Below are 16,090 nucleotides of genomic sequence, written 5' to 3' on the forward strand. Positions count from 1 at the left end.
TAGAATATTAGCCCTTGGTGGTCTGGCCAGACCCCCACAAGAGGTCACAGGTTTCAAAGAACTGGTTATTACCATTTTCAAGGCAAAAGGTGAAAGATCAGACTGCGGCAACTTCTGAGATGTCTCATTACACTCGGATGCTGGCAAGCTTCCAGCTGGAATCCTTCTGACACTGCTAGCAGAGAATGTCATTGAAGCAGACTTCTGGAATCACAGTGCTGCTTCAGACCAGACCTTGGTCTGGCAGACATGATCTTGGCAGCTGGTCAGAGACAGGAGAAATGCAGGAGTGGCACAAGAACTCTCTTTAGTTTTCAAGAAAGCATTCGACATAACTAGCAGGTCCATACTCTGGAAATTCTTAGTAAAGGTGACTGCTTCGAGAAGTTTGTGAAATTTCATGAAGTTAATAATAATAATGTTGGTATTTGTTAAGCGCTTACTATGTGCTGAGCACTGTTCTAAGTGCTGGGGTAGATACAGGGTAATCAGGCTGTCCCACGTGGGACTCACAGTCTTAATCCCCATTTTACAAATGAGATAATTGAGGCACCGAGAAGTTAAATGACTTGCCCAAAGTCACACAGCTGACAGGTGGTGGAGCTGGGATTAGAAACCTTGATTTATGACTCCTAAGCCCGTGCTCTTTCCACTGAGCCATGCTGGCACTGCTGGTTGGGTCAAAGCTAAGGGGCCCTTTCTAGTCCAGCCAACATTACCAGTGGGGTAAATCGTAAAGCTGGACTTTGGTTTGAAGTGTTGAGATCTCAGAAATATTCCATTGTTGTTTATGGTATTTGTTAAGTAGTTACTATGTTCCAGTCACTGTTCTAAGCACTGGGATAGATACAAGCAATCACGTTGGACACAATCCCTGTCCCACGTGGGGTTCACAGTCAATCTCTCTTTTACAGATGAGGTAGCTGAGGCATGGAGAAGTGCAGTGACTTGCCCAAAGTCACACAGCAGACAAGTGGTAGAGCCGGCATTAGAACTCAGGTCGTTCTGATTCCAAGCCTGTGGTCTATCCACTAGGTTTGGGACCATAGGTAACATTGTGGCCAAGTGGAAAGAACCCAGGCCTGGGAGTCAGAGGAGCTGGGTTCTAATATTGACTCTGCCACTTGCCTGCTGTGTGACCCTGGGCAAGTCACTTCACTTCTCAGTGGCCCAATTTCCTCAATGGTAAAATGGGGATTAAATACCTGTTCTACCTCCCACATAGCCTGCGAGCCCTATATAGTATAGGGACTGTGTTTGACCTGATTATCTAATCCCACCTCTACCATTTGTCAGCTGTGTGACTTTGGGCAAATCATGTAACTTCTCTGTGACTCAGTTACCTCAACTGTAAAATGGGGATTGAGATTGTGAGCCCCACGTGGGACAACCTAATTACCTTAATTCTACCCCAGTGTTTAGAACAGTGCTTGGCACATAGCGCTTAATACCATTATTATCTTGTATCTACCCCAGCTCTTAATACAGTACTTGGCACATAGTAGGTAATAATAATAGTGTTGGCATTTGTTAAGCACTTACTATGTGCAGAGCACTGCTCTAAGCGCTGGTGCAGATACAGGGTAATCAGGTTGTCCCACGTGAGGCTCACAGTCTTAATCCCCATTTTACAGATGAGGTAACTGAGACACAGAGAAGTTTAGTGACTTGCCCAAAGTCACACAGTTGATTGGAGGAGCCGGGATTCAAACCCATGACATCTGACTCCCAAGCCTAGGCTCTTTCCACTGAGCCATGTTGCTTCTCTGAGTGCTTAACAAATACAATTATTATTATTATTATTACTGTTAAGCAGGCCTGGTCATCTTCAATATATTCTATGCAGCCTTACTAGAGGATGCCAGAAGGAAATTAAATTCAAGTGTTAAAATACACTTCCGCTTCTCCAAGCAACTCTTCCAATTCAACAGGCTACAAGCAACATCCAAAGCCCTAACCCAACCATTTAAGAATTGTTTTATGCAGTTACCTGTGCCCTGGAGGTTTATACCATACATGACAGTAAACTACTTTGCCAAATCAGCAAGGTGGTTGGTTTTTTTTATGGTATTTGTTAAGTGCTTACTATGTGCCAGGCATTGTATTAAGCGCTGGGTTCGATATAAACTGATGAGGTTGCACACAGTCCATGTCCTATAGAGGGGTTACAGTCTTAATCCCTATTTTACAGATGAGATAATTGAGGCACAGAGAAGTTAAGTGACTTGACCAAGATCTCCCAGCAGACAAGTGGTGGAGGAAGAATTAGAACCTAGGTCCTTCTGACTCCTAGGCCCATGCTCTATCCACTATGGACGGATGCTATATTTGTAGTAAACTGAAGTAATGTACTGGCTTGATCCAAGGTGTGCTGATAGCATGCTATTCACACTAAATTCAATGTCTTCAGAGCTGTTGCTGTGTCCAGTGTTCTCTATGGTTGTGCAACTTGACCACTCACTGAAGCCACATCTTGCTCCTTGAGCCAATTCATCGCCTCATCTGCTGTCTGCAGCCAATACCAAGTGGCAAGACAGGAATGCAGACAACCAAATTCTCTGACAAAGTCGGCCTCTAGCACTGAACTATGCTCACTACAACACAGTTTTTCTGGATGGACTATGTGAAGAGAATGGATCTCAGCAGGAGAGCTGAACAGTAGCTGTGTGGTAAGATGAGATTGGGAAATTGAAAGCAAAGCTGAAAGAGGAAATGGAACATCTTATCTGAAGGCTGAGACAGCCACGGCCAAACCACCAGTGGGTCATATTACAATCTAGGACAGTGACTCTTGAAGAGCACTTCAAGAGGATCATGAGGCAAAGAGACAAAGCAAAAACTGCCGCCCAACAAAGCAGGGAGGCTTAGTGGCTAGAGGATGGGCCTGGGACCCAGAAGGCCCTGGGTTCTAATCCCAGCTCTGCCAACTCTGCTGTGTGACCTTGAGGAAGTCTCTTCACTTCTCTGGGCCTCGGTTACCTCATCTATATTAATAACAAAGGACAGAGTCTTTGGGTATGTACAGTGTGGAAGGAAGGGTGAGTCCTGGACATTTTCTCAATCATGCACCTGAAGGTAAACTTCATCATTGTTGAGTTCTGAGGATAACGCGAGTGGGAGCCAGGAGAGTTGGGATCATGTTCTAGCTCTGCCACTTGTCTATGTGATCTTAGGTAAGTCACTTCACTTCTCTGTGCCGTAGTTCCCTCATCTATAAAAATGGGGATAAAATACCTCTTCTCCTTTAGACCTTAAGCCCTGTGTGGAAAAGTGACTATGTCCACCCTACAGTCGATCAAACATATTCATCCCAGTATCTGTCTCAGTGCGCTTAGCACACAGTAAGCAAATAGCTTAATAATAATAATAAACTCTATCTGTTACTTCATTTTCTAATATAAAGTACTTTTCTTCAAAGTGAGAGAAGAGAATTAGGGATTCTCTACTATGACTAATTAAAGATGAAAGTTATAGCACTCGACCTGCAGAGTTACAGCTTACTTTTTATTATTAAGTAGGAATATGCTTTGCTAATAAAAAGCTTGGCTGATGAGAATTTCATCATGACGATAAGATCTTACAACTCTCCAGAGAATATGATGGGATCAATGTCACAGAAATTGCTGATACCAAACTTACTTATCTCCACCCTTGGGGAGGGCAAGTCTGGGCAAATATTTGCTTGGTTATTTGCATATGCCTTTGTAAACTGTGTAACAGTTCTGCATCTGGTGTTCCCAGAAGGGTGACGGAATCCAAGAATCTCAGTATCTATCTCCGGGTAGAGTCCTGGTGAGCCGGGAGATCAATGGAGTGGGTGGGAGATTATCCAGGTGGTTGATCTTCACATTCAGAGCTACTTTAACATGTGGGAAAAATGAAAGGTGGTGGGAGGGCACCATTTTTAACCCACTCCCATCTCTCATTCGACCCACATATTCAATCTGTCACCAAATCCTGTCAGCTCCACCTTCACAACATTGCTAAAATCCACCCTTTCCTCTCCATCCAGACTGCTACCGCGCTAAACCAAGCCCTATCCCATCCTGTCTGGATTACTGCATCGGCCTCCTCGTTGCCCTCCCTGCCTCCTGTCTCTTCCCACTCCGGTCCATACTCCACTCGGCTCCTGGATCGTTTTTCTACAGAAATGGTCGGTCCACGTTTCCCCACTCCTCACAAAATTCCAGTGGTTGCCCATCCACCGCCGCATCAAACAGAAACACCTCTCCATCGGCTTTAAAACACTCACTCATCTTGGCCCCTCCAATCTTACCTCACAGCTCTCCTACTACAACCCATCCCACACACTTTGCTCCTCTAATGCCAACCTACTTACGGTACCTGGATCTCATCTACCTCACTGCCGACCTCTCACCTACGTCTGCTTCAGTCCTGGAACACCCTCTTTCTTCATATTCCACAGATGATCACTCTCTCCACTTTCAAAGCCTTGTTAAAATCACACCACTTCAAACAGGCCTTCCCCGACTAAGCCCTCATTTCCTTTTCTCCCACTCCCTTCTGCATCACCCTCACACTTGGATTTTCTCTCTCATCTCACAGCACTTACGTCCATATCCGTAATTTATTGATTTATATTCATGTCTGTCTCCCCACCTAGACTGTAAGCACCAAGTGAGCAGGAAACATGTCTACCAACTCTGTTGTAGTGTACTCTCCCAAGCGCTTAGTACAGTACTCTGCACGTAGAAAGTGCTCAATAGACATGACACGATTGATCGACTATTGATCGATTGATTCCTCCCCCTGTGAGCAGCAGCCGCAGCAAGCTGGAGTCCTGTAGACTTGAGCCAACTGCCAGTTCTCCCCTAGGCCCTGGACAGCCTGTTGAGAAGAATTTAAAGAGCCTTATGATCTGCTGTATTAGCTCCACTCCTCCAATTAATAATCTGTCAGTTATATTTATTGAGCATTTACTGTGTGCAGAGCACTAATAATAATGTTGGTATTTGTTAAGCGCTTACTATGTGCCGATCACTGTTCTAAGGGCTTGGGTAGACATAGGGGAATCAGGTTGTCCCACGTGGGGCTCACAGTCTTAATCCCCATTTTACAGATGAGGTAACGGAGGCACCAAGAAGTTAAGTGACTTGCCCAAAGTCACACAGCTGACAAGTGGCCGAGCCGGGATTCGAACCCATGACCTCTGACTCCAAAGCCCGTGCTCTTTCCACTGAGCCACGCTGCTTCTCTATAAGCACTATAGCACTATACTATAGTATAGTATACTATAGCACTATACTAAGTGCTTGGGAGACTATAACAGAGTTGGTAGATACATTCCCTGCCCACAATGAGCTGACAATCTAGAGGGGAAGGCAGACAGATGTTGTATTAGTATTATACAGAGTTCACCTAGCACTTGGGAAGCATAAAATAAAGAAGTGACATACATCCTGCCCACAAGGAGCTTATCGTCTAACAGGGGAGACTGGTATAATAATATTTACAAGTTGAGTAGTAAAATATGATAGATTTGCATGGCCTGGTGGACGAAGAACAGGCCTGGGAGTCAGAAGGACATGGCTTCTCATCCTGGCTGTGTCTCATGTCTGCTATGTGAGCTTGGGCAAGACATTTAATTTCTCTATGCTTTAGTTACCTAATCTGTAAAATGGGGATTACGATTGTGAGCCCTATGTGGGACAGGGGCTTGAATACCTAGTACCAACCCCAGCACTTAGTACAGTGCCTCGCAACATAGTAAGTGCTTAAAAAATACCACAGTTATAATAATAATAATGATAGTTACGGTATTTGTTAAGGGCTTACTATGTGCCAGCCACTGTACTAAGTGCTGAGGTAGATACAAGGCAATCAGGTTTTCCCACGTGGGGCTCACATTCTTAATCTCCATTTTACAGATGAGGTAACTGAGGCACAGAGAGGTGAAGTAGCTTGCCCAAGGCCAGAAAGCAGACAAGTGGCAGAGCCAGGATTAGAACCCACATCCTCTGACTTCTAAGCCCAGACTCTTGCCACTAAGCCCCGCTGCTTCTCTCTACTTGGGTGACACAGTGGTGATTTTTTCATAATGTGAGGTGAAGGTTCCTTCTAACCCTGGGAATCAGTGGTCTATTCTGTAAATGAAAATACTCTGATAGTTGGTCAATCAAGGGTATTTTACCGAAAAAATGCGAGCCTCAATCCTCTCCCACCCCCTCCTTAATATACATATTTTAGTTGAGAGTTAATTTCCTAATTTATTGTATCCCTACCACCCCCCTACATCCCCAACCCTCACCAAAAATAAAGATAAGGGATGAGAAATCCTGTGAGATCCCTCTTGAATTTGTCAAATTCAATTTCGGAAAGGGTGTCCAGAATATCTGGTAGATTGGAACAAGATGGATAGTAATGGTATTCATTACGCACAATGTGCCACACATCATGCTAAGTGCTGAGGCAGACACAAAATGTTCAGATCGGACCCAGTTTCTGTCCCTGTCCGGAACGGGGCTCCGAGTGTAAGAGGGAGAAATGAGTCGTGTCTATTGAAGATAGGTTGGCTTAGAGTCCCTGGGTCCTCTTTTATTAATAACATTACTTAAAAGATCCTGTTCGTTTTACAAAGATCAAAAAACTAGATCACTGGGCTTTTGCTTCTAAAGCATAAGCGTTTTGGGCAGGACATTAAGGCGTAGTTTTTCATCACTATTTTCATTTTGAATGACCTTTCATAGGTGAATAACTTTTTAGAAGGAAAAGCATTGTCATAGTTCCTACCCTAAAACAGAGCTTCAATGCAAAAAATTCTGAACATGCAAAAACCTGAACACACTAAGAGTAAAATAAAATACCTAATGTCCTACACTTAAAAAAATATACAATATAATGCCTCAAATAATTTTGCATGCAGCTTATATATTTAGACAGGACCACCAAATCTACCTTTCAAATAGTATTATCAAACACTGATAAAAGGAGTATAAAACCATAAGTAGGGTGAATTTGTAAACATAAAAGGTTTTAGTCTAATTCCCCCAAGGCTTTTGAAATGAATATTAGAGATATAATCATCACCAAGGCATAAAGGTAGGCGAGAAAGTTGGTTGTTGTTGAATGCAATGTGTCAGTCAGTCAATCGTATTGATTGAGTGCTTACTGTGTGCAGGGCACTGTAGTGAGCTCTTGGGAGAATACAATACAACAATAAACAGAAATATTCCCTGCCCTCAACGGTCTTACAGTCTACAGTTGAATTGCAATTAAACGAAAGAGAGTGTATATAAAACACCATTCAAAGAACCCTGCATCTTAAAGCTATAATAAGTTCCTTGTGAGCAAGGATCGTATATATTGTTGGTATTTATTAAGCACTTACTATGTGCAGAGCACTGTTCTAAGCGCTGGGGTAGATACAGGGTAATCAGGTTGTTCCACGGCAGGCTCATAGTTAATCACCATTTTACAGATGAGGTAACGGAGGCACAGAGAAGTGAAGTGACTTGCCCACAGGCACACAGCTGCCAACTGGCAGAGCCGGTATTTGAACTCATGACCTCTGAATCCCAAGCCCGGGCACTTTCCACTGAGCCATGCTGCTTTCATACCAAGTGTACTGTATTGTCCTTGTACCTGATACAATGAAAGCTCACCTCCTCCAGAAAGCATTCCCAGAATAAGTCCCCTTTCCCTCTGCTCCTCCTCCCCTCCCCTTCGCCCCTACTCGCTCCCTCTGCTTCACCCCCCTCCCCGCCCCACAGCGCTTGTGTATCTATATGTACCTATTTATTATTCTATTTATTTTATTGGAGTATAAATCTATAATTCTATTTCTTTATATTGATGCTATTGATGCCTGTTTACTTGTTTTGATGTCTTTCTTCCCCCTTCTAGACTGTTGTAATTGTATTTTTCCAGTGCTTAGCACAGTGCTCTGAACACAGTAAACACTCAATAAATATGATTGAATGAGTGAATGCTCTCTGCACACTGTAAAATGCTCAATAAATACCACTGATAGATTACTGCAAGGGCATTCAGAATTACAACTGCCATTGTTCTTGTCTGTCCGTCTCCCCCGATTAGACTGTAAGCCCGTCAAACGGCAGGGACTGTCTCTATCTGTTGCCGACTTGTTCATCCCAAGCGCTTAGTACAGTGCTCTGCACATAGTAAGCGCTCAATAAATACTATTGAATGAATTACAAAAAGCTGTATTTTGGGGGGATTTATATACAATCAGGAGTAACATGAATTAATTACAGAGTTGGAAATGGTAATTATGTAGTAACTCAAAGGATCACTACTGTGTTAGTTGAGAAATTGTGCAATGGCCCCTCTACACTGGATTATTTGTGCAGGTAAGATATTTGCATACTAAGAAGTCTATATAAGTTATTTGATTCCTGTAAAAATATGTGATGTATTATTATTTCATTAAGCACCTACTACAGTGCTCAGCATACAGTAAATATGCAGCTCCCCCTCCCTTCCGCATCACCCTGACTCGCTCCCTTTGTTCTCCCCGCCCTCGCTCCACTGCACTTGTCTATATATGTACATATTTATTATTCTATTTATTTTATTAGTGATGTGTATATATTTATGATTCTGTTTATTTATTCTGATGCCTGTCTACTTGTTTGGTTGTCTGGCTCCCCCCTTCTAGACTGTGAGCCCATTGTTGTTTAGGAATTGTCTCTATCTGGTGCCGAATTGTACATTCCAAGCGCTTAGTACAGTGCTCTGCACACAGTAAGTGCTCAATAAATACAACTGAATGAATATATGTCTATAATTCTATTTATTTGTATTGATGCCTCTTTACTTGTTTTGAGGTCTGTCTCCCCCTTCTGGACTCTGAGCCCATCGTGGCCAGATATTACCTCCATTTGCTGTACTGTACTTTCTAAGCGCTTAGTACAGTGCTCTGCACACAGTAAGTGCTCAATAAATACAATTGAATGAATATATGTCTATAATTCTATTTATTTGTATTGATGCCTCTTTACTTGTTTTGAGGTCTGTCTCCCCCTTCTGGACTCTGAGCCCATCGTGGCCAGATATTACCTCCATTTGCTGTACTGTACTTTCTAAGCGCTTAGTACTGTGCTCTGCACACAGTAAGCGCTCAATAAATACAATTGAATGAATCGAAAGAATATGTGAATGAATAAGTGCTCAAGCATGACATAGTGGAGAGAGCACAGGTCTGGGAATCAGAAGGTCGTGGGTTCTAATCCCGACTCCACCACTTGTCTGCTGCTGGATGACTTTGGGTAAGTCAATTCACTTCTCTGTGCCTCAGTTCCCTCATCTGTAAAATGGGGATAGAGACTGTGAGCCCCATGTGGAACAGGGACTGTGTCCAACTCGTTTTTCTTGTATCCACCCCAGCGCTTAGTACAATGCCTGGTGCCCACAGTAAACGCTTAACAAACAGCCCAATTATTATTATTACTGTCATTCGCTTTTGTAGCTGACCTTCTAAATCCTGGGGTAGAGAGGAACAGCAGTTTTCAGTTGCCTGCCCTCTGCCTCTATAATTGTTTTGAATACACAGAGACTTTTCTTCAAAGACGTAAAACTTGAAGAAAAAATCGATACCACCCAAAATGCTACCTGTTTAATACTGAACATTTAATAATAATAATAATAATAATAATAATAAGGGCATTTGTTAAGCACTATGTGCCAAGCTCTGTTCTCAGCCCTGGGGTAGATACAAGGTCATCAGGTTGACCCACGTATGGCTCATTGGAAAGAGCCTGGGCTTGGGAGTCAGAGGTCATGGGTTCGAATCCCGGATCTGCCACTTGTCAGCTGTGTGACTTTGGGCAAGTCACTTAACTTCTCTGTGCCTCAGTTCCCTCATCTGTAAAATGGGGATGAAGACTGTGAGCCCCATGTGGGACAACCTGATCACCTTGTATGCCCCAGCACTTAGAACAGAGCTTTGCACATAGTAAGCGCTTAACAAATACTAGAATTTTTTTTATCCCCATTTTACAGATGAGAGAACTGAGACAAAGAGAAGTGAAGCGACTTGCATTACTAAGCCCTCAGTAGAAAAGGCCAATGTCAAAAATGGCATCGTTTTGCCTTTCGCGACTTTCAAATGCCCTCATCACTTTGGCATGATTACAGGTCGCCCTCAATGCTTGAAGGGCTTTGTGTTGGTCTAATGTAATATTTTAAAATTCATGGGAACATGAGCTTTTAAGGCCTTTTCCAAAATGACTAAGTTGCCAACTTCCCGTAGTCGCTGGGGGTCTTAAAGTGGAGGTTCAAACGCCCGGCGTTAGTTTGAAGGCCTCTCCTCACTATTTTACCCAAACTTATTTGCACAAATCCAAATCTCTTTGCCAAAAAAATTGGGCATCAACGTTGTGCAGAGTAAGGGGCAGAAGATCCCCACTTTTATCCTTTAAAATCACCTTAAATGCATTTGTTTTCCTTCGGGGCTGCTCCGCTCTGGTTTATTTCTGTTTGCAGCTTTTTGGGGGGGTAAGCTCCTGGGTGGGCAGGGAACGTGTCTACCCACCCTAGCTTGCTTTCTCCCAAGCGCTTAGTCCAGTGCTTTGCACGCAGTAAGCGCTCAGTAAATAGCAGTAATAATAATGGTACTTGTTACGCGCTTACTCTGTGCCAAGCATTCATTCATTCAATCCTATTTATTGAGTGCTTACTTTGTACAGAACACTGTAATAATAATAATAATGGTATTTGTTAAGCGCTTACTATGTGCAAAGCACTGTTCTAAGCACTGGGGGAGATACAGGCTAACGAGGTTGTCTGTCTGTCCCACGCGGGGCTCACTGTCGTCACCCCCATTTTACAGATGAGGTCGCTGAGGCCCAGAGAAGTTAAGTGACTTGCCCAAGGTCACACAGCTGACAACTGGCAGAGTCGGGATTAGAACCCAAGCCCATGCTCTTTCCACTGAGCCACGCTGCTTCTGTTCTTGGAAAGTACAGTTCATTCAATCGTACTTATTGAGCGCTTACTGTGAACAGAACACTGTCCTAAGCACTTAGAAGGTACAATTCATTCAATCGTATTTATTGAGCGCTTACTGTGTGCAGAGCACTGTACTAAGCACTTGGAATGGACAATTTGGCAGCAGATAGAGACAATCCCTGCCCAACAACGGGCTCACAGTCTAAATGGGGGAGACGGACAGAAAAGCAAAACAGAACAAAACAAAAACAACATCATCAAGATAAATAGAATCAAGGGGATGTACACCTTATTAACAAAATAAATAGGGTAATAATAGATACAAATGAGCACAGTGCTGAGGGGAGGGGAAGGGGGAGGAGCAGGGGGTGGAAGGGAAGGGGGGCAGAGGGAAAGGGGAGGCTCAGTCTGGGAAGGCCTCCTGGAGGAGGTGAGCTCAGGACTCAGGCGACCCCGACCCCGCAGGCTTTCGAGGAGCCTCGGCTTCACCGCACCACCCACCCTGACACCCTCATCATTATTATCGTCATCCTCATAATAATAATAATAATGTTGGTATTTGTTAAGTGCTGACTATGTGCAGAGCACTGTTCTAAGCTCTGGGGGAGATACAGGGTCATCAAGTTGTCCCACATGAGGCTCACAGTCTTCATCCCCATTTTACAGTTGAGGGATCTGCGGCACAGAGAAGTAATAATAATAATGATGTTGGTATTTGTTAAACGCTTACTGTGTGCAGAGCACTGTTCTAAGCGCTGGGGTGGGTACAGGGTGATCAGGTTGTCCCACATGAGGCTCACAGTCTTTATCCCCACTTTATAGATGAGGGAACTGAGGCCCAGAGAAAAATAATAATAACATTGGTATTTGTTAAGCGCTGACTATGTGCAGAGCACTGTTCTAAGCGCTGGGGTAGACTCAGGGTGATCGGGTTGTCCCACATGAGGCTCACTGTCTTTATTTCCACTTTACAGATGAGGGAACTGAGGCACAGAGCAGTTAAGTGACTTGCCCACAGTCCCCCAGCTGACAAGTGCCAGAGGCGGGATTTGAACCCATGACCTCTGACTCCCAAGCCCGGGCTCTTTCCCCTGAGCCACGCCGCTTCTCCTCCTCCGCCGCTCCGCTCCGCTCCCTTGGCGAGCGTGGCGAAGTGAGTCCCTCGTCACTCGCCATAGCGCCCCCCTGCCCGGAGTGGACGGAACCATCACGGTGCTCACCGGAGGGGTACCCGTTCTCTCGCAAAGCCCGGTCTCTGGGAGAACCGGGGCGGCAGCGATTCCCTAATCTCTCCCCCGCTCTGGTGTCACATGTGCATTCGATCGGGGCGTGTCGGTCGCCGGCGCGGGGTCCCGAGAGGCCTTTCCCACCATAGCCGCCCCCCCCCGCCCCGCCGGGTCCGAGGGGCCCAGGGCGGAGATGGAGGGGAGGGGTGCGGCCTGCGGGGGGCGCTGCCGAGTGCGCTGCCGAGTGCGCAGCCGCGGCCGCTGTGCCGGTGACAGCTGGCGGGGCCGCGCGCGGGCGGGGCGGGGCGGGGGAGCGGCGAGCGGGGGCGCGCGCGCGCGGCGCCGGAGCAGCTCCGCACTAGGAGCTCGGCGCTCCGGTGGCCTCGTCCCCCTTCGCCTGCAGACAAACTTCGTCCCCGGGGTGGCGGGGGGGGGTCTGCCTCGCCGGGACCGGCCGCCCTCCCCGCTCCGCTCCTTCCCCTTCCCCTTCCCCTTCACCTGCTCCGTCGGGGCAGGGGAGCAGCGGGAGCTCCCCGGGCTGCCGTCCCGCCGCCTCGTCTCCTCCCTGTCCTGCGGCCGGGGGCGCGGGCGCCTTTGCAGCCTCCGCCTCCAACTTGAGCGGGCTTTGGGGGGCAGGACGAGCCCAGGGGCCGGAGCTCCCCGGCGGGCATCCACCGCTGCTGCTGCTGCTGCTGCTGCTGCTGCTGCTGCTGCTGCTGCTCTCAGAGCCTGACAAAGGGAGAGGAGGCAGGGCGGGCTGCCGCTGCTCCTAGTACTTGCAGGCGACCGAGTGGGGAGGAGGCAGAGGCGTCGTGCAAGCTCCAAGAAGGAGCAACGGAGGAGCAGCAGCACAAAGAGGGGGGGGCTCTTCCTGGACTGCTCGGCCCGGGAGCATGCCCTGATCCTCGCTTCGTCCCCTCCTCCGCCTTTTCCTCCTCTTCTCCTCCTCCTCCCGCTCGTCGGCCTTCCCGCCCGTCCTTCCCCGGGAGCGGATTCCCCGCCCGGGCTCCTCGGTGGCGGTGGCCGTTGGGACCCTCAGCGATAATAAATGATAGAGGATACCATGACTCTGCTGTCTCTGCTGGGTCGCATCATGCGTTACTTCTTGCTGAGACCGGAGACCCTGTTCCTGCTGTGCATCAGCCTGGCCCTGTGGAGTTACTTCTTCCACACGGACGAGGTGAAGACCATCGTCAAGTCCAGCCGGGACGCCGTGAAGATGGTGAAGGGCAAAGTGGCCGAGATGATGCAGAACGAGCGGCTCGGGGGGCTGGACGTGCTGGAGGCGGAGTTCTCCAAGACCTGGGAGTTCAAGAGCCACAACGTGGCCGTCTACTCCATCCAGGGCCGCCGGGACCACATGGAGGACCGCTTCCAGGTGCTCACCGACCTGGTCAACAAGACCCACCCGTCCATCTTCGGGATTTTCGATGGCCACGGGGGAGAGGTAAAGTTTCCGGGCCAGGACCGCCCCTCTCGACTGCCCTCTTCCCGGGCTCCGCGCGCTGGAAGCGCTCAGTACAGAGCCGTGGGGCTAGGGAGCGGGGTGGCCCAGCCGAAGGAGCCCGGGCTTTGGAGGCAGGGGGCAGGGGTTCGAATCCCGGCCCTGACACTGGTCAGCTGCGGGGGGGGGAGGGGAGGGACTGCGGGCCAGCCACTTCACTTGGCTGTGCCTCAGTGACCTCACCTGCAAAATGGGGACGAAGACTGGGAGCCCCACGTGGGGCAAACTGGTTACCCTGTAATAATAATGTTGGTATTTGTTAAGCGCTTACCATGTGCAGAGCACTGTTCTAAGCGCTGGGGGAGACACGGGGGAATCAGGTTGTCCCACGTGGGGCTCACGGTCTTAATCCCCCTTTTACAGATGGGGTAACCGAGGCCTAGAGAAGTGAAGTGACTTGCCCACAGTCACACAGCTGACCAGTGGCCGAGCCGGGATTCGAACTCATGACCTCTGACTCCAAAGCCCAGGCTCTTTCCACTGAGCCACGCCGCTTCTCAACCACCCCCCCAGAACAGGTAGGCAGGCATCATCCGTTGAATGCTATGTAATAATAATAACAATGTGAAGCGCTCACTATGTGCAGAGCACTGTTCTGAGCGCTGGGTCAGCAGGGTGTCCCACGTGGGGCTCCCCCAGTCTTCATCCCCATTTTACAGATGAGGTCACGGAGGCCCAGAGAAGTGAAGTGACCCGCCCACGGTCACACAGCTCAGAGTGGCTCAGTGGCAAGAGGTCATGGGTTCTAATCCCGGCTCCCACACCTGTCAGCTGGGCCACTTTGGCAAGTCACGTCACTTCGCGGTGCCTCCGTGACAGCTGTAAAATAGGGTTGAAGACGTGGGACAACCTGATGACCTCGTAGCTCCCCCAGCGCTTACAACAGTGCTCGGCACGTAGTAAGCGCTTAACAAATACCAGCATTATCTGTTGCCCAATTGTACTGTCCAAGCGCAGAGTACAGTGCTGTGCGCACAGTAAGCGCTCAGTACATCAGATTGAATGGATGATGCTGTCGATGCCTGCTTACTTATTCTGTTCTGTGGTTCGTCCCTTCTAAACCGTGAGCCCGTCGTTGGGGAGGGATGGTCCCTCTCTGTTGCCCAATTGTACTTTTCTAGCGCTCAGTACAGTGCTGTGCACACAGTAAGCGCTCAATACATAGGATTGAATGGATGATGCTGTCGATGCCTGCTTACTTATTCTGTTCTGTGGTTCGTCCCTTCTAAACCGTGAGCCCGTCGTTGGGGAGGGATGGTCCCTCTCTGTTGCCCAATTGTACTTTTCTAGCGCTCAGTACAGTGCTGTGCGCACAGTAAGTGCTCAGTACATAGGATTGGATGATGCTGTCGATGCCTGTTTACTTATTCTGTTCTGTGGTTCGTCCCTTCTAAACCATGAGCCCGTCGTTGGGGAGGGATGGTCCCTCTCTGTTGCCCAATTGTACTTTTCTAGCGCTGACTACAGTGCTGGGCTCACGGTAAGCGCTCAGTACATAGGATTGAGAAGCAGCGTGGCTCAGGGGAAAGAGCCCGGGCTGGGGAGTCAGAGGTCATGGGTTGGAATCCCAGCTCTGCCACTTGTCAGCCGTGTGACTTTGGGCAAGTCACTTCACTTCTCTGTGCCTCACTTAACTTCTTTGTGCCTCAGTTACCTCATCTGTAAAATGGGGATTAACTGGGAGCCTCACGTGGGACAACCAGATGACCCTGTTCTACCCCAGCGCTTAGAACAGTGCTCTGCACGGAGTAAGCGCTTAACAAATACCAACATTATTATTCTTAGGATTTAATGGATGGAGGATGCTGCTTGTTCCGTTCTGCTGTCCGTCCCTTCTGGACCGTAATGAGCCCCTCGTTGGGGGAGCGATGGTCTCTCTCTGTTGCCCAATTGGACTTTTCTGCGCACAGTAAGCGCTCAGTAAATACCCTAGGATGGATGAATGAATGAATGGGCTTGGGTTGGGAGAAGGGAACAGAGGGGGCTTTCTCCGGCGGGGAGGGACTGGCCGACGGTAGCTCGGGGGGAGCGGGGATTGACGGCCCCCAAGCAGGTTCAGCCGGCCGAGCCGGTCTCCGAGAAGGGTGCGGGCATAATAATCAGCCTATTCGTTAAGCGCTTACTATGTGCCCGGCACTGTACTAAGAGCCGCGGTGGATACAAGCGAATGATTGTATCAGCGCGGCTTAGTGGAAAGAGCCCGGGCTTGGGAGTCAGAGGTCGTGGGTTTTAATCCGGACGTCGCCTCTTTTCAGCTGGGTGATTTTGGGGCAAGTCGCTTCACTTCTCTGGGCCTCGTCTGGAAAATGGGGATGAAGACTGTGAGCCTCACGTAAGCGCTTAGTACAGTGCTCTGCACATAGGAAGCGCTCAATAAATACTATTGAATGAGTGAATGAACAACCCGATTTCTACCCCAGAGCTTAGAGCA

The 16,090-nt window shown here is 48.0% G+C and overlaps 2 protein-coding genes across 2 annotated transcripts in view; one reads left to right on the forward strand and one right to left on the reverse strand.

Annotated features, from left to right (window-relative positions):
* ARL14 (ADP ribosylation factor like GTPase 14) overlaps positions 1–12,731 on the reverse strand; it is a 56,111-nt gene extending 43,380 nt beyond the window's left edge. The window contains exon 1 of the mRNA XM_029074381.1: positions 12,654–12,731. The gene's annotated coding sequence lies outside the window, so the exon portion shown is untranslated. The remainder of the gene's footprint in view (positions 1–12,653) is intronic.
* Positions 12,732–12,869: 138 nt separating this feature from the next.
* Positions 12,870–16,090, forward strand: part of PPM1L (protein phosphatase, Mg2+/Mn2+ dependent 1L) — a 336,062-nt gene continuing 332,841 nt past the window's right edge. Inside the window, exon 1 of the mRNA XM_029074367.1 lies at positions 12,870–13,602. Coding sequence (XP_028930200.1) covers positions 13,204–13,602 — 399 coding nt within the window. The 5' untranslated portion in view covers positions 12,870–13,203. The remainder of the gene's footprint in view (positions 13,603–16,090) is intronic.

Source organism: Ornithorhynchus anatinus, chromosome 1 (assembly GCF_004115215.2).
Source record: "Ornithorhynchus anatinus isolate Pmale09 chromosome 1, mOrnAna1.pri.v4, whole genome shotgun sequence".
NCBI classification, from domain to species: Eukaryota; Metazoa; Chordata; class Mammalia; order Monotremata; family Ornithorhynchidae; genus Ornithorhynchus; species Ornithorhynchus anatinus.